We start from the raw sequence: 18,721 nt of genomic DNA on the forward strand, positions 1-18,721 counted from the left end.
GCTTCGCGTTTAAATCCGCGTTTTTCGCGACTTTCCCCCCCCCCCCCCCCCCCCTTAGGGCCGGCTCCGCTTTTACCGCCCGCTTCCGCTTGGTGTCGCTCCCATCCCCTTCCCCCCGCGCTCACTTCCGGTGAGTCCCAAACCGTCCATTTTTGCCCGTTTTCTCGCTAATTTTCCCCATTTTTTTGTCCACTCGCGGGCGGGCGATGTCCACTCGCGTGTCCGAGCGCGTCCGGCAGCGCTGGCGGCGTTTGCGGCGGGCGGCGCGGGCGCTGGTGCTGGAGAACGCGGCGCTGTGCGACGAGCTGGCGCGGCTGGAGGCCAAGTGGGCGCTGGCCCGGGTGCAGCGGCGTTTCCTGCTCGGGCGCCTGCTCGGACACCGCGGCGGTCACTCCGCTCCGGCCACTGACGTCACCGAGGTCACGGCGGGGGTCAAGCGGCCCAAGAGGGCGCGGCCGGCCGGGGGGCGGGGCCGCGGAGGGAGGGGCGGGGCCAGGGAGGAGCAGTGGTCAGCGGGGGGCAAGAGTGACCAGTGGTCAGTTGGGGCCGGGGAGGAGCAGTGGTCAGCGGGGGAGAAGAGTGACCAGTGGTCAGCAAGCTCCAAAAGTGACCAGTGGTCAGCAAACTCGAAGAGTGACCAATGGTCAGCAAGCTCGAAGAGTGACCAGTGGTCATCAAACTCGAAGAGTGACCAGTGGTCAGCAAACTCCAAAAATGAGCAGTGGTCAGCAGGCTCGAAGAGTGACCAGTGGTCAGCAGGGCCCAAGGATGACCGGTGGTCAGCGGCGGTGAAGAAGGAGCAGTGGTCACCCGGATCGAAGAGTGACCAGTGGTCAGCAAGCTCAAAAAATGACCAGTGGCCATCGGGGTCGAAGAGTGACCAGTGGTCAGCTGGAGGAGGAGCTGGCGTGAAGGACGAGCAGTGGTCAGCGGGGCCGAAGAGTGACCAGTGGTCAGCGGGGCCCAAGGATGACCGGTGGTCAGCGGAGGTCAAGCAGGAGCAGTGGTCACCAGACTCCAAGAGTGACCAGTGGTCAGCGGGCGTGAAGATCGAGCAGTGGTCACCCAGCTCCAAGAATGACCAGTGGTCAGCGGAGGTGAAGAGTGACCAGTGGTCAGCCGAGGTCAAACAGGAGCAGTGGTCGCCCGGCTCCAAGAGTGACCAGTGGTCAGTGGGGCCCAAGGATGACCGGTGGTCAGCGGAGGTGAAGATCGAGCAGTGGTCACCCGGCTCCAAGAGTGACCAGTGGTCAGCGGAGGTGAAGAGTGACCAGTGGTCAGTCGGCTCCAAGAGTGACCGGTGGTCAAGCGGGCTCCGGCCGGGAGATGACCACGGGCCCGAGGGCGGCGCTGACCGCTCGGGGCGGCCGGAGGAGGACGAGGAGGACGAGGATGACCGCGAGGATGACCGCGAGGATGACCGCGAGGATGAGGAGGACGAGGATGAGGAGGACGAAGGCCCCGCTCCGGCCTTTGGCTACTCCGGCCTCTTCCTGGGCAGCCCGGCCGGCTCGGACGAGTGACCGCCAATAAATGACCGCTGGCCGGAGCGGCCGGAGGCCTTTGGTCAGTTCGTGGTGAGGTTTGGGTGTGATTGGGGCGGGGTGGGATGACCACTGACCGCTGGGATGACCACGGACCGCCCTGAGTGACCATTGACCGCCATGAGTGACCATTGACCATTGTGAGTGACCACTGACCGCTGGGATGACCACTGACCGCCCCGGTGACCGTCGGTCATTTCTTGACCGCTCGCACTGACCCCCTGACCATTGTGAGTGACCACTGACCGCCCTGAGTGACCATTGACCATTGTGAGTGACCACTGACCATTGTGAGTGACCACTGACAGCCCTGAGTGACCATTGAACATTGTGAGTGACCACTGACCATTGTGAGTGACCATTGACCATTGTGAGTGACCACTGACCATTGTGAGTGACCACTGACCACCCTGAGTGACCAATGACCATTGTGAGTGACCAATGACCACCCTGAGTGACCACTGACAGCCCTGAGTGACCATTGACCGCCATGAGTGACCATTGACCATTGTGAGTGACCACTGACCGCTGGGATGACCACTGACCGCCCTGGTGACCGTCGGTCATTTCTTGACCGCTCGCACTGAGCCCCTGACCATTGTGAGTGACCACTGACCGCCCTGAGTGACCATTGACCATTGTGAGTGACCACTGACCATTGTGAGTGACCACTGACCGCCCTGAGTGACCATTGACCATTGTGAGTGACCACTGACAGCCCTGAGTGACCACTGACCATTGTGAGTGACCATTGACCATTGTGAGTGACCACTGACCGCCCTGAGTGACCACTGACCCCTTAACCATTCCGCTGACCCATTACCAACCTCTGAATGACCACTTGACCACTTGGCCACGCCTTTATTGACCGCTGTCCGTCGCGTCCGGAGCCGAGTGACCGCCGGGAGTGACCGCCGGCGTGTCCTGGATGATCTGGACGATGTCCGGCCACTCGGCCAGAGCCCGCAGTGACCACTGACCCCTCGACCACCCCCAATGACCATTGGTCACTTCTTGACCACCACAATGACCCTTTGACCACCCTGAGTGACCACTGACCACCCCAATGACCCTTTGACCACCTTGAGTGACCATTGACCACTGTGAGTGACCACTGACCATTGTGAGTGACCACTGACCACCCTGAGTGACCATTAACCATTGTGAGTGACCACTGAGAGCCCTGAGTGACCACTGACCACCCCACTGAACCTCTTGACCACTCTGAGTGACCAAATGCCCCCTTGACCACTCCCAATGACCACTGACCATCCCCAATGACCACTGACCACCCCAATGACCCCTTGACCACCCCAATGACCACTGACCATCCCCAATGACCATTGGTTACTTCTTGACCACCCTGAGTGACCACTGACCACCCTCAATGACCCCTTGACCACCCCAAATGACCACTGACCACCCTCAATGACCCCTTGACCACCCTGAGTGACCACTGACCACTCCCAATGACCAACTGACCCCTTGACCATCCCGAATGACCATCCCCAATGACCACTGACCATCCCACTGACCCTTGGTCACTCCTTGACCACTCTGAGTGACCACTGACCATCCCCAATGATCCCTTGACCACCCTGAGTGACCATTGACCACCCCCAATGACCAACTGACCCCTTGACCATCCCGAATGACCACTCCAAACCACGACCGACTGACCGCACCTTTATTGCCCGCCGTCCGTCGCGTCCGGAGCCGAGTGACCGCCGGCGGTGACCGCGGCTCCGGCCGGAGTGACCGCCGGCACGTCCTGGACGTTGTGGACGATGGCGCGGACGTCCGGCCCGCTCGGCCAGGGCGCGCAGTGACCACTGACCGCCCTGAGTGACCACTGACCATGCCCAATGAGCCTTTGACCACCCTGAGCGACCATTGACCATTGTGAGTGACCAATGGCCATTGTGAGTGACCACTGACCGCCCCAATGACCCCTTGACCACCCTGAATGACCATTGACCATTGTGAGTGACCACTGACCACCCTGAGTGACCATTGACCATTGTGAGTGACCACTGACCACCCTGAGTGACCATTAACCATTGTGAGTGACCACTGACCGCCCTGAGTGACCACTGACCATGCCCAATGAGCCTTTGACCACCCTGAGCGACCATTGACCATTGTGAGTGACCAATGACCACCCTGAGTGACCATTGGCCATTGTGAGTGACCACTGAGAGCCCTGAGTGACCACTGACCACCCCACTGAACCCCTTGACCACTCTGAGTGACCAAATGCCCCCTTGACCACCCTAATGACCACTGACCATCCCCAATGACCACTGACCATCCCCAATGACCATTGGTTACTTCTTGACCACCTCAATGACCACTGACCACCCTCAATGACCCCTTGACCACCCTGAGTGACCACTGACCACTCCCAATGACCAACTGACCCCTTGACCACCCCGAATGACCACTCCAAACCACGACCGACTGACCGCACCTTTATTGCCCGCCGTCCGTCGCGTCCGGAGCCGAGTGACCGCCGGCGGTGACCGCGGCTCCGGCCGGAGTGACCGCCGGCACGTCCTGGACGTTGTGGACGACGGCGCGGACGTCCGGCCGCTCGGCCAGGGCGCGCAGCAGCCGCTCGGCCGCGGCCCTCGGACCGTCCGGCAGGGCCAGCGCTGACCGCGGCCGGAACTCGACGGCGGCCGCCAGCGGCCGGAGCCCCGCGGCCACCAGGCCCCGCCGGACGCTGCCCAGGGCCGAGGGCGCGCACAGGAACTGCGGACAGGGCAAAGGGCAAAGGGCAAAGGTCACTCGGGGGGGTCAAGGGGTCAGCGGGAGTCATCAAGAGGTCATTGGGGTGGTCAGTGGTCATTGGGGTGGTCAAGGGGTCAGTGGGGTGGTCAGCGGTCACTCAGGGTGGTCAGCGGTCAGCGGGAGTCATCAAGAGGTCATTGGGGGTGGTCAGTGGTCATTCGGGGCGGTCAAGGGGTCAGTGGGAGCGGTCAGTGGTCATTCAGGGTCGTCGGCGGTCACTCGGGGTGGTCAAGGGGTCTTTGGGGTGGTCAGCGGTCACTCGGGGTGGTCAGTGGTCATTGGGGTGGTCAAGGGGTCAGTGGGAGTGGTCAGCGGTCACTCGGGGTGGTCAGTGGTCATTGGGGTGGTCAAGGGGTCAGTGGGAGTCATCAAGAGGTCATTGAGGTGGTCAGTGGTCATTGGGGTGGTCAGTGGTCATTGGGGTGGTCAAGGGGTCAGTGGGAGCAGTCAGTGGTCACTCAGGGTGGTCAAGGGGTCTTTGGGGTGGTCAGCGGTCACTCGGGGTGGTCAGTGGTCATTGGGGTGGTCAAGGGGTCAGTGGGAGCGGTCAGTGGTCACTCAGGGTGGTCAGTGGTCATTGGGGTGGTCAAGGGGTCAGTGGGAGCGGTCAGTGGTCATTCAGGGTGGTCAGTGGTCACTCGGGGTGGTCAAGGGGTCTTTGGGGTGGTCAAGGGGTCAGTGGGAGTGGTCAGTGGTCATTGGGGTGGTCAGTGGTCATTGGGGTGGTCAGTGGTCATTGGGGTAGTCAGTGGTCACTCAGGGTGGTCAGTGGTCATTGGGGTGGTCAGCGGTCACTCGGGGTGGTCAGTGGTCATTGGGGTGGTCAAGGGGTCAGTGGGAGCGGTCAGTGGTCACTCAGGGTGGTCAGTGGTCATTGGGGTGGTCAGTGGTCATTGGGGTGGTCAAGGGGTCACTGGGAGTGGTCAAGGAGTGACCAAGGGTCAGTGGGAGTGGTCAGTGGTCATTGGGAGGGATCAAGGGGTCAGCGATCATCAGGAGTGGTCATTCGGGGTGGTCAAGGGGTCAGTGGGGTGGTCAGTGGTCATCACGGTGGTCAGTGGTCATTCAGGGTGGTCAAGGGGTCACTGGGGGATCAAAGGGGGGGCCAAGGGGTCAGCGGTCAGTGGGAGTGGTCAAGAAGTGACCAATGGTCAGTGGGGATGGTCAGTGGTCATTCAGGAGTGGTCATGGGGTCAATGGAAAGGTCAAGGGGTCAGTGGGAGTGGCCAGTGAGTGGTCAAGGGGTCAGTGGCAAGGGCCAAAGGGTCATTCAGGGTGGTCAGTGGTCACTGTCCGCTCCCAGAAGTGACCAATGACCACCAGGGGGACACTCAAGCAGTGACCGCAGAGTGACCACAGCTGTGGTCATCCACAGAGTGACCGCAGAGTGACCACAGCTGTGGTCATCCGCAGAGCGACCGCAGAGTGACCACAGCTGTGGTCATCCACAGAGTGACCGCAGAGTGACCACAGCTGTGGTCATCCGCAGAGTGACCACAGCTGTGGTCATCCACAGAGCGACCGCAGAGTGACCACAGCTGTGGTCATCCACAGAGTGACTGCAGAGTGACCACTGCAGCGGTCATCCACAGAGTGACCGCAGAGTGACCACAGCTGTGGTCATCCACCGAGTGACCGCAGAGTGACCACAGCTGTGGTCATCCACAGAGTGACCGCAGAGTGACCACTGCAGCGGTCATCCACAGAGTGACCGCAGAGTGACCACAGCTGTGGTCATCCGCAGAGTGACCGCAGAGTGACCACAGCTGTGGTCATCCGCAGAGTGACCGCAGAGTGACCACAGCTGTGGTCATCCACCGAGTGACCGCAGAGTGACCACAGCTGTGGTCATCCACAGAGTGACCGCAGAGTGACCACTGCAGCGGTCATCCACAGAGTGACCGCAGAGTGACCACTGCAGCGGTCATCCACAGAGTGACCGCAGAGTGACCACTGCAGCGGTCATCCACAGAGTGACTGCAGAGTGACCACAGCTGTGGTCATCCGCAGAGTGACCGCAGAGTGACCACAGCTGTGGTCATCCGCAGAGTGACCGCAGAGTGACCACAGCTGTGGTCATCCGCAGAGTGACCGCAGAGTGACCACAGCTGTGGTCATCCACCGAGTGACCGCAGAGTGACCACAGCTGTGGTCATCCACAGAGTGACCGCAGAGTGACCACAGCTGTGGTCATCCACCCACCTGGATCTCGGCGCCGTCCTGGGCCACGTCCTCGGCTCCGGCCACTGCGGCCACGTCCAGCGCGGCCTCCAGGCCCAGCGTCCGGCCGGACACTCGGACCACGCCCACGGGCCGGAACGCGGGGTGGACATCGGGGGTCAGCGCGGCCCTGAGTGACCAGATGGACAGTGGTCAGTGAGGGTCAGTGATGGTCACTGAGTGACCAGATGGACAGTGGTCATTCAATGGTCATTCAGGGGTCATTCAGGGGTCAGTGATGGTCACTGAGTGACCAGATGGACAGTGGTCAGTGAGGGTCATTCAGGGGTCATTCAGGGGTCAGTGACCAATCCTGAGTGACCCCAGGTGGACAATGGTCAGTGAGGGTCAGTGATGGTCACTGAGTGACCAGATGGACAGTGGTCATTCAATGGTCATTCAGGGGTCATTCAGGGGTCAGTGATGGTCACTGAGTGACCAGATGGACAGTGGTCAGTGAGGGTCATTCAGGGGTCATTCAGGGGTCATTCAGGGTCAGTGATGGTCACTGAGTGACCAGATGGACAGTGGTCATTCAATGGTCATTCAGGGGTCATTCAGGGGTCAGTGATGGTCACTGAGTGACCCCAGGTGGACAGTGGTCAGTGAGGGTCATTCAGTGGTCACCCAGCAGTCACCCCGCCATAGTGACCAGTGGTCACTCAGTGGTCACTCAGTGGTCACTCGTTGGTCACCCAGCAGTCACCCCCCCCATAGTGACCAGTGGTCACTCAGTGGCCACTCAGGGTCACTCAGTGGTCACTCAGTGTCACTCAGGGTCACTCAGTGGTCACTCAGGGTCACTCGTTGGTCACTCAGTGGTTACCCCCCCCCATAGTGACCAGTGGTCACTCGTTGGTCACTCAGGGTCACTCAGGGTCACTCAGTGGTCACTCATTGGTCACTCAGTGGTCACTCAGGGTCACTCGTTGGTCACTCGTTGGTCACTCAGGGTCACTCAGTGGTCACTCAGTGGTCACTCAGGGTCACTCGTTGGTCACTCAGGGTCACTCATTGGTCACTCAGGGTCACTCAGGGTCACTCGCTGGTCACTCAGGGTCACTCGTTGGTCACTCAGTGGTCACTCAGGGTCACTCAGGGTCACTCGTTGGTCACTCAGGGTCACTCGTTGGTCACTCAGTGGTTACCCCCCCCCATAGTGACCAGTGGTCACTCAGGGTCACTCAGTGTCACTCAGGGTCACTCGTTGGTCACTCAGGGTCACTCAGGGTCACTCGTTGGTCACTCAGGGTCACTCAGGGTCACTCAGTGGTCACTCAGGGTCACTCGTTGGTCACTCAGTGGTCACTCAGGGTCACTCAGGGTCACTCAGGGTCACTCGTTGGTCACTCAGGGTCACTCATTGGTCACTCAGGGTCACTCAGGGTCACTCGCTGGTCACTCGTTGGTCACTCAGGGTCACTCGTTGGTCACTCAGTGGTTACCCCCCCCCATAGTGACCAGTGGTCACTTGTTGGTCACTCAGGGTCACTCAGGGTCACTCAGTGGTCACTCAGGGTCACTCAGGGTCACTCGTTGGTCACTCAGGGTCACTCAGTGGTCACTCAGGGTCACTCAGGGTCACTCAGGGTCACTCAGGGTCACTCGTTGGTCACTCGCGCTGACCCGTGCCGCTGCAGCAGTGTCCGCAGCTCGGCCTGGCTCCGCCGGACGTTGTCCGTCCGCACGTCCAGCAGCGCCAGCGCCCCCCCCGGGCCCCGCGCGGTCAGCAGCAGCGGCGACGCCCCGGCCGGACGCTCCTGTGGCCGGAGAGAGGGCAGCGGTCACTCAGCGGTCACTCAGGGGGGGTCAGGGGTCGTGGTCACTCAGGGGTCACTCAGGGGGGGTCAGGGGTCATGGTCACTCAGGGGTCACTCAGTGGTCACTCAGGGGGGGTCAGTGGTCACTCAGGGGTCACTCAGGTGGGGTCAGGGGTCACTCAGGGGTCACTCAGTGGTCAGGGGTCACTCAGGGGTCACTCAATGGTCAGTTGTCACTCAGGGGTCACTCAGTGGTCACTCAGTGGTCAGGGGTCACTCAGGGGTCACTCAGCGGTCACTCAGGGGTCACTCAGGGGGGGTCAGGGGTCACTCAGGGGTCACTCAGTGGTCACTCAGGGGGGGTCAGGGGTCACTCAGGGGTCACTCGGGGGGGGTCAGTGGTCACTCGGGGGTCAGGGGTCAGTGGTCACTCGGGGGTGGTCACTCACCCTGAGTGACCGCAGCGCCCCCCTCGATGGTGGCCTTGGGCACGTTCAGTGTCCGGCACTGCGCCACCACGGCCGCCAGCCCCGCGTTCAGCGCCGGATCCGCACCGCCCTCTGTCGCGATATTTCGCGATACATCACGATAAACCAACGTCACCACAGCCCCGTGTCCCAACAGCCCCATGTCGCGATAGCCCGGCAGCCCGGTGTCCCCATATCGCGACAGCCCGGTGTCCCATCAGCCCCTCCTCCTCCTCTATCGCGCTATCCCAATGTCCCGATATCCCAATATCGCGACAGCCCGGTGTCCCATCAGCCCCCCCTGCTCCTCCTCTATCGCGCTATCCCAATGTCCCGATATCCCAATATCGCGACAGCCCGGTGTCCCATCAGCCCCCCCTGCTCCTCCTCTATCGCGCTATCCCGATATCCCCATATCGCGACAGCCCGGTGTCCCATCAGCCCCTCCCCCTCCTCTATCGCGACACCCCCGCGTCCCCCCTCACGCCCCCCCCCCCCCCCCCATCGCGACACTCTGCTGTCGTCACCTCTGGCCGCCGCCCGCAGCATCCGCGCCATTTTCTCCAGCAGGCGGCTCCGCTCCGCGTCCCGCGGCCCCTTCACGTTGCGCACCTTGGACCAGCGGTTGTGCCCGGCCATGGCCCGCACCGGGACCCGCACCGGCACCGGGACCGGCACCGGAACCGCCGCGGGGCTCCCCGGGAGCCGGCACGGGCCGAGGCGGCCCCGCAGAGGGGCGCGGAGCGGCGGCAGCAGCGCCGGGAGCCGCAGGACGGGAGCCGCCATTTCGTGAGGGCGCTTCCGGCTTCTTCCTCCCCTCACGGCCGTGCTGCTTCCGGCGCGGCGCGGGGAGATGTGGGTAAGGGACGGGTGATTTGCATAGCCACGCCCTCACGTGGGAGCGGCGCGTTGGTTGTAATAGGGGTGATTTGAATAGCCACGCCCATGTTTAAAAGCGATGTGTCGGTATGAATGCAGAGTGTTTGCATAGCCACGCCTCCCTTTAGAGGCGATAGATTGGTGTTGAAGGGGGTGATTTGCATAGCCACGCCTCCCTTTAGAAGCGATAGATTGGTGTTGAAGGGGGTGATTTGCATAGCCACGCCTCCCTTTAGAGGCGATAGATTGGTGTTGAAGGGGGTGATTTGCATAGCCACGCCTTCTTTTAGAAGCGATAGATTGGTGTTGAAGGGGGTGATTTGCATAGCCACGCCTCCCTATAGAAGCGATAGATTGGTGTTGAAGGGGGTGATTTGCATAGCCACGCCTCCCTTTAGAGGCGATAGATTGGTGTTGAAGGGGGTGATTTGCATAGCCACGCCTTCCTTTAGAAGCGATAGATTGGTGTTGAAGGGGGTGATTTGCATAGCCACGCCTCCCTATAGAAGCGATAGATTGGTGTTGAAGGGGGTGATTTGCATAGCCACGCCTCCCTTTAGAGGCGATAGATTGGTGTTGAAGGGGGTGATTTGCATAGCCACGCCTCCCTTTAGAAGCGATAGATTGGTGTTGAAGGGGGTGATTTGCATAGCCACGCCTCCCTTTAGAAGCGATAGATTGGTGTTGAAGGGGGTGATTTGCATAGCCACGCCTCCCTTTAGAGGCGATAGATTGGTGTTGAAGGGGGTGATTTGCATAGCCACGCCTCCCTTTAGAAGCACTATATTGGTGTTGAAGGGGGTGATTTGCATAGCCACGCCTCCCTTTAGAGGCGATAGATTGGTGTTGAAGGGGGTGATTTGCATAGCCACGCCTCCCTTTAGAAGCACTATATTGGTGTTAAAGGACCTTATTTGCATAACCACGCCTCCTTCTAGAAACTATAGTTAGGTGGTAAAGAAGATTATTTGCATAGCCACGCCTCCCTTTAGAATTGGTATACTAGTGTGAAAATATCTGATTTGCATGGCCACGCCTCCTTTAAGAACTGTGTGTAAGTGTTAATGGTGGTGATTTGCATAGCCACGCCTCCCCTTAGAAACTGTATTGTGGTGTTACGGGGGGTGATTTGCATAGCCACGCCTCCCTTTAGAAGTATACGCCGGGGTTAATCGTGCTTATTTGCATAGCCACGCCCCCCCCCCCCCCCCCTCCATGGGATGGGAATGGATGGACAGATGGACATGGCGGACGGACAGACGGACACGCAGGGGGATGGACGGACGGACGGACAGGCGGACAGTCGGGACGGACGGACACTGGGGACGGACGGACGGACGGACAGTCGGGATGGACAGACGGACACTGGGGGACGGACAGACAGACACTGGGATGGACGGATGGACACTGGGGACGGACGGACGGACAGACGGACACTGGGGATGGACGGACGGACGGATGGACAGGTGGACAGATGGGACGGATGGACGGACACTGGGGATGGATGGATGGACAATGGGGACGGACGGACGGACACGGGGAATGGATGGACGGATGGATGGACAGGCGGACAGACGGGACAGACGGACGGACACTGGGGGTGGACGGACGGACGGATGGACAGTCGGGACGGACAGACGGACACTGGGGATGGACGGATGGATGGACAGTTGGGATGGACAGATGGACACTGGGGATGGACGGACGGACACTGGGGATGGACGGATGGATGGACAGTCGGGACGGATGGACAGATGGATGGACAGTTGGGACGGACAGATGGACACTGGGGGTGGACGGACGGACGGATGGACAGTTGGGACGGACGGATGGACACTGGGGATGGACGGACGGACGGACAGTCGGGACGGATGGACGGACGGATGCACAGTTGGGATGGATGGACGGACAGTCGGGATGGACGGACGGACACTGGGGACGGACAGACGGACACTGGGGACGGACGGACGGACACTGGGGGTGGACGGACGGACGGATGGACAGTCGGGACGGACGGACGGACACTGGGGACAGACGGATGGACAGACGGACAGTCGGGACGGATGGATGGACAGTTGGGATGGATGGATGGACACTGTGGACGGACGGACGGATGGACAGTGGGGACGGACGGACAGACACTGGGGATGGACGGACGGACGGACAGACGGACAGTCGGGACGGACAGACGGACACTGGGATGGACGGACGGACGGATGCACAGTTGGGATGGATGGACGGACACTGGGGTCGGACGGACGGACACTGGGGATGGACAGGCGGACACTGGTGACGGACGGACGGACGGACGGACGGACAGAGCCCCCATCCCCCCCCCCGCCCCTCCCCCCCCTCCCCCCCCCCGGCGGGAAGCGGCTCCTTCCTCCTTTCCCACGCGCCTGTGACGTCACCACCGCCGCCGCTCTGGGGGCGGGGCCTGGCGCGCGCGCTCCGTCCGTCCGTCCGTCCGTCCGTCCACACCTTCCCCCGCCCCTCCCCCCCCCCCCCCCCCCGCGCGCGCGCTTTTTTTTTTTTGCCCTTTTTTGGCGCCGTTCGGGCCCCAAAATTTCCTCACACCCCCTCCCCCCCCCCCCGCCCCTCCCCCCACCCACCCACCCCTTCCTGCCCCTCCCCCACCCCCCCCCCCCACACCCAGTTCCGCTTTTTTGGGGTTTTTTTGGGAGATTTTTGTTTTTTTTTTTTTGGGGGGGGCGCCCGGAGGAGCCGCGATGGGACCGGGGCAGCTCCTGGCGCTGCTGGGGACAGGTGGGGACACACCTGGGGACGGACGGACAGACGGACATCGGGGACACACCTGGGGACATCGGGGACACACCTGGGGACAGACGGACAGACGGACATCGGGGACACACCTGGGGACATCGGGGACGGACGGACGGACGGACGGACGCCTGGGGACACACCTGGGGACAGACGGACATCGGGGACACACCTGGGGACAGACGGACACCTGGGGACATCGGGGACGGACGGACGGACGGACACTGGGGTGGACAGACGGACATTGGGGACGGACGGACGGACACCTGGGGACATTGGGGACGGACGGACGGACACCTGGGGACATCGGGGGGGACAGACGGACACCTGGGGACATTGGGGACAGATGGGGGGGACAGACGGACACTGGGGACACACCTGGGGACGGACAGACACCTGCGGACATTGGGGGGGACAGACGGACACCTGGGGACACACCTGGGGACAGACAGACACCTGGGGACATTGTGGACAGATGGGGGGGATGGACAGACGGACATTGGGGACATTGAGGGGGTTGGGGGACGCCCGGACAGGTGGGGGACACCTGAGGGACAGACGGACAGACGGACGGGTGGTCACCGAGGTGGACGCACGGACACCGGGGGACACCCCTGAGGGGGCAGCTGGACAGGGGGACGGCTGGGGGACAGACGGACACTGGGGGGGGGTCACACCTGGGGACAGTGGGGTCACACTGGGGTGGACAGACGGACATTGGGGTGGACAGATGGACAGACGGACATTGGGGTCACACTGGGGTCATTGGGGGACAGATGGACAGACGGACATTGGGGACATTGGGGTCACACCTGGGGCCATCGAGCCCCCCCCCCCCCCCCCCGTGTGTCCCCACCCCTCCATGACGTCACTGACCCCGCCCACAATGACGTCACCGTCCCCTCCCCCAGCGGCCCTGGCGGGGGCGGGGCTGGACCTGGAGACCCCCGCGGTTTTCAGGGGGGACCCCGGGGGCGGCTTCGGAGCCAGCGTGGCCCAGATGGGGAGCGGCAAAGCGGGATGGTAAAACGGGAACCCCAAAACCCCCGAATTCACCCCAAAGCATCCCCTGAAACCACCCCAAAATATCCCTAAAATATCCCTGAAATCCCCCCCAAAATCCCCCGAATTCACCCCAAAGCATCCCCTGAAACCACCCCAAAATATCCCTGAAATATCCCTTAAAATATCCCTGAAATTCCCCCAAAATCCCCCCAAAATCCCCCGAATTCACCCCAAAGCATCCCCTGAAACCACCCCAAAATATCCCTAAAATATCCCTGAAATCCCCCCCAAAATCCCCCGAATTCACCCCAAAGCATCCCCTGAAACCACCCCAAAATATCCCTAAAATATCCCCGAAATCCCCCCCAAAATCCCCCGAATTCACCCCAAAGCATCCCCTGAAACCACCCCAAAATATCCCTGAAATATCCCCTAAAATATCCCCGAAATCCCCCCCAAAATCCCCCGAATTCACCCCAAAGCATCCCCTAAAATCACGCCAAAATACCCCTAAAATATCCCCTAAAATATCCCTGAAATTCCCCCAAAAATCCCCCCAAAATCCTCCGAATTCACCCCAAAAATCCCTGAAATATCCCTGAAATATCCCCTAAAATATCCCTGAAATCCCCCAAATTCACCCCAAAAATATCCCTGAAACATCCCCAAAAATATCTCCTGAAATCCCCCCCAAAATCCCCCCCAAAATCCCCCGAATTCACCCCAAAAATATCCCTGAAATATCCCAAAAATATCCCCTGAAATATACCTGAAAATATCCCTGAAACATCCCCAAAAATATCCCCTAAAGTCCCCCCAAAATCCCCCGAATTCACCCCAAAAATATCCCCTAAAATCACCCCAAAATCGCCCCAAAATATCCCCTAAAATTCACCCCAAAATCCCCCGAATTCAACCCAAAAATCCCCCCAAAATATCCCAAAAATATCCCCTAAAATATACCCGAAAATATCCCTGAAACATCCCCAAAAATTCACCCCAAAATCCCCCCCAAAATCCCCCGAATTCACCCCAAAATTATCCCCTAAAATCACCCCAAAATATCCCAAATAATCCCCTAAAATCCCCCCAAAATAGCCCCAAAATATCCCCTAAAATCACCCCAAAAATATCCCTAAAAAAAATTCCCAAAATTCCCTAAAAATCACCCAAAAACATCCCTGAGATCCTCCCTAAAATAATCCCAAAATCCCCCCAAAAATTTCCCCCTGAAATCCCCCCAAAACGTCCCCTAAAATATCCCAAAATCCCCTCAAAATCACCCCAAAATTCCCCCCAAAATATCCCTAAAACATCCCCTAAAATATTCCCAAAATTCCCCCCAAAATATCCCTAAAACCACCCCAAAATATCCCAAAAATATCCCCTAAAATATCCTCAAAATCACCCCAAAATTCACCCCAAAATATCCCTAAAATCACCCCAAAATATCCCAAAAATATCCCCGAAATTCCCCCCAAAATTCACCCCAAAATATCCCCCAAAACCACCCCAAAATCCCCTGAATTCACCCCAAAAATCACCCCAAAACAGCCCCCGAATATCCCAAAAATGGGCCCAAAATTTATCTAAAAATCACCCAAAAATACCCCCTAAAAATCACCCCAAAATTTCCTCAAAATAGCCCCAAAAATATCCCTAAAATCCTCCCAAAATTCACCCCAAAATCCCCTTAAAACCAACCAAAAACTCACCCGAAATATCCCTGAATTCCCCCCAAAAATCCCCTCCACAGCCCCCTAAAAACCCCCAAATTTCCCCCCAAATCCCCCAAATTTCCCCCCAAATCCCCCAAATTTCCCCCCAAAAAACCCCAAACTTCCCTCCAAAAAACCCCAAATTTCCCCCCAAAAAACCCCAAATTTCCCCAATTTTTTCCCCAAATTTCCCCAAACTCCCCCCACCGAATCCCCCCAAAATCCCCCAAATTTTCCCCCCAAAAAACCCCAAATTTCCCCAAATTTTTCCCAAAAATTTCCCCAAACTCCCCCACCGAATTCCCCCCAAATCCCCCAAATTTCCCCCCAAATCCCCCAAATTTCCCCCCAAAAAACCCCAAATTTCCCCCCCAAAAAACCCCAAATTTCCCCAATTTTTTCCCCAAATTTCCCCAAACTCCCCCCACCGAATTCCCCCAATATCCCCCAAATTTTCCCCCAAAAACCCCCAAATTTCCCCCCCAAAAAACCCCAAATTTCCCCAATTTTCCCCCCAAATTTCCCCAATTTTTTCCCCCAAATTTCCCCAAACTCCCCCCACCGAATTCCCCCCAAATCCCCTAAATTTCCCCCCAAAAAACCCCAAATTTCCCCAATTTTTTCCCCAAAATTTCCCCAAACTCCCCCCACCGAATTCCCCCAATATCCCCCAAATTTACCCCCAAAAAACCCCAAATTTTCCCCCAAAAAACCCCAAATTTCCCCAATTTTCCCCCCAAATTTCCCCAATTTTTTCCCCCAAAATTTCCCCAAACTCCCCCCACGAAATCCCCCCAAAATCCCCCAAATTTCCCCCCAAAAAACCCCAAATTTCCCCAATTTTCTCCCCAAATTTCCCCAATTTTTCCCCCAAATTCCCCCAAAATTTCCCCAAACTCCCCCCTCCGCATCCCCCCAAAATCCCCCAAATTTCCCCCCCAAAAACCCCAAATTTTCCCCCAAAAAACCCCAAATTTCCCCAATTTTCCCCCCAAATTTCCCCAATTTTTCCCCCAAATTTCCCCAAACTCCCCCCTCCGAATCCCCCCAAAATCCCCCAAATTTCCCCCCAAAAAACCCCAAATTTCCCCAATTTTTTCCCCAAAATTTCCCCAAACTCCCCCCACCGAATCCCCCCCAAAATCCCCCAAAAAACCCCAAATTTTCCCCCAAAAATCCCCCAAAATTCCCACCCAAAACCCCCCCAAATTTTCCCCCCAAAATGTCCCAAATTCCGCGATTTTCCCAAAACCGCCCAAATTCACCCCAAAGGCTCCTGGTGGGGGCCCCGCGCGAGGGCGGCTCCGGGGCCGCGTTCGGCTGCAGGGTCGGCTCCGGAACGTGCGAGAAAATTCAGATCCCAGGTGAGACCCCTCCCCAAATTCACACCCGAGACCCCTCCCCAAATTGGGCCCTGAGACCCCTCCCCAAATTCACACCCGAGACCCCTCCCCAAATTGGGAACCTGAGACCCCTCCCCAAATTCACACCCGAGACCCCTCCCCAAATTGGGCCCTGAGACCCCTCCCCAAATTCACACTGAGACCCCTCCCCAAATTGGGAACCTGAGACCCCTCCCCAAATTGGGCCCTGAGACCCCTCCCCAAATTCACACTGAGACCCCTCCCCAAATTGGGCCCTGAGACCCCTCCCCAAATTGGGAACCTGAGACCCCTCCCCAAATTGGGCCCTGAGACCCCTCCCCAAATTCACACCCGAGACCCCTCCCCAAATTCAAACCTGAGACCCCTCCCCAAATTGGGCCCTGAGACCCCTCCCCAAATTGGGAACCTGAGACCCCTCCCCAAATTCACACCTGAGACCCCTCCCCAAATTCAACCCTGAGACCCCTCCCCAAATTCACACCTGAGACCCCTCCCCAAATTGGGAACCTGAGACCCCTCCCCAAATTGGGAACCCTGAGACCCCTCCCCAAATTGGGAAGCTGAGACCCCTCCCCAAATTCACACCTGAGACCCCTCCCCAAATTGGGAACCTGAGACCCCTCCCCAAATTGGGAACCCCAAATTTCGGGGACCCCTCCCCAATTCCAGCCCCCCCCCGAATTTTGGGGAGGGGTCTCACCTGTGCCCCCCCCCAGGACCCTCCGGGAATTCCTCGCTGGGGCTGGCGCTGGCGGCCGGGGACGACGCGGCGCTGGTGAGACCCAAAACCCGCAAATTTCACCCCAAAATTCGCGACTTTCACCCCAAAATTTGGGGCTTTTACGAAGCTCCACCACAAAATTTGGGGGGTTCTGCCCCAAAATTCGGAATTTTTACCCCAAAATCTGGGGGTTTTTAGGACCTTTTACCCCAAAATTTGGAGGTTTTTGTGAGGTTCCGCCACAAAATTTGGGGGTTTTGCCCCAAAATTCGGGAGTTTTACCCCAAAATTTGGGATATTAGGAAGCTCCACCACAAAATTTGGGGGTTTTGCCCCAAAATTCCGGAGTTTTACCCCAAAATTTGGAGGTTTTTGTGAGGTTCCACCACAAAATTCGGGACTTTTACCCCAAAATTTGGGGGTTTCACGAAGTTCCACCACAAAATTTGGGGGGTTCTGCCCCAAAATTCGGGATTTTTACCCCAAAATCTGGGGGTTTTTAGGACCTTTTGCCCCAAAATTTGGAGGTTTTTGTGAGGTTCTGCCACAAACTCGGGCGCTTCACCCCAAAATTCGGGAGTTTTACCCCAAAATTTGGGGCTTTTAGGAAGCTCCACCACAAAATTTGGGGGTTTTGCCCCAAAATTCGGGATTTTTACCCCCAAAATTTGGGAGGTTTTAGGACCTTTTACCCCAAAATTTGGGATTTTTAACCTCAAGTTTTGGGGTCTTTGGAAGGTTTTGCCCCAAAATTTGGGATTTTAGGACCTTTTGCCCCAAAATTTGGAGGTTTTTGTGAGGTTCCGCCACACAATTTTGGGGGTTTTACCCCAAAATTTGGGACTTTTAGGAAGCTCCACCACAAAATTTGGGGTTTTTTAGGAGGTTCCACCCCAAAATTTGGGATTTGAGTGAGGTGGAACTCCAAAAATTGGATTTTTTTTTTTTTTTGAGTTTTCACCCAAAATTTGGTTTTCATGAGGGACCTCATGGAGATGGGACCCCAAAAATTGGATTTTTTTGAGGTTTCACCCCAAAAATTGAGATTCTTGCGAGGTAGAACCCCAAAATTTGTTCTTTCGGGAGTTTTCACCCCAAAAAAATTTTTTTGAGGGACATCAAGAAGGTAGAACCCCAAAAACTGCATTTTTTGGAGATTTTGCCCCAAACTTTGATTTTTTTTGAGGAACCTCACGGAGGTAGAACCCCAACAATTAAAATTTTTTTGGGACGTTTTGCCCAAAATTTGGTTTTTTGGGGAACCTCAAGAAGGTAGAACCCCCCAAAAATCTGATTTTTTTTTTGGAGATTTTCACCCAAAATAAATAATTTTTTTTTTTTTTGAGGAACCTCACGGAGGTGGAACCCCAAAATCAAACTTTTTTTGGAGATTTTGCCCAAAATTTGGGGTTTTATTTTTTTTGGGGAACCTCAAGAAGGTAGAAGCC

At 57.7% G+C, this 18,721-nt stretch overlaps 1 protein-coding gene across 1 annotated transcript in view; it reads left to right on the top strand.

Moving 5' to 3' along the window:
• Positions 1-10,907: 10,907 nt before the first annotated feature.
• Positions 10,908-18,721, top strand: part of LOC131570676 (integrin alpha-X-like) — a 33,594-nt gene continuing 25,780 nt past the window's right edge. Inside the window, exons 1-4 of the mRNA XM_058823048.1 lie at positions 10,908-11,007; positions 13,356-13,467; positions 16,440-16,531; positions 17,269-17,327. Coding sequence (XP_058679031.1) covers positions 10,908-11,007; positions 13,356-13,467; positions 16,440-16,531; positions 17,269-17,327 — 363 coding nt within the window. The remainder of the gene's footprint in view (positions 11,008-13,355; positions 13,468-16,439; positions 16,532-17,268; positions 17,328-18,721) is intronic.

The sequence above is a fragment of the Ammospiza caudacuta genome, chromosome 37 (assembly GCF_027887145.1).
Source record: "Ammospiza caudacuta isolate bAmmCau1 chromosome 37, bAmmCau1.pri, whole genome shotgun sequence".
Taxonomy (NCBI): domain Eukaryota; kingdom Metazoa; phylum Chordata; class Aves; order Passeriformes; family Passerellidae; genus Ammospiza; species Ammospiza caudacuta.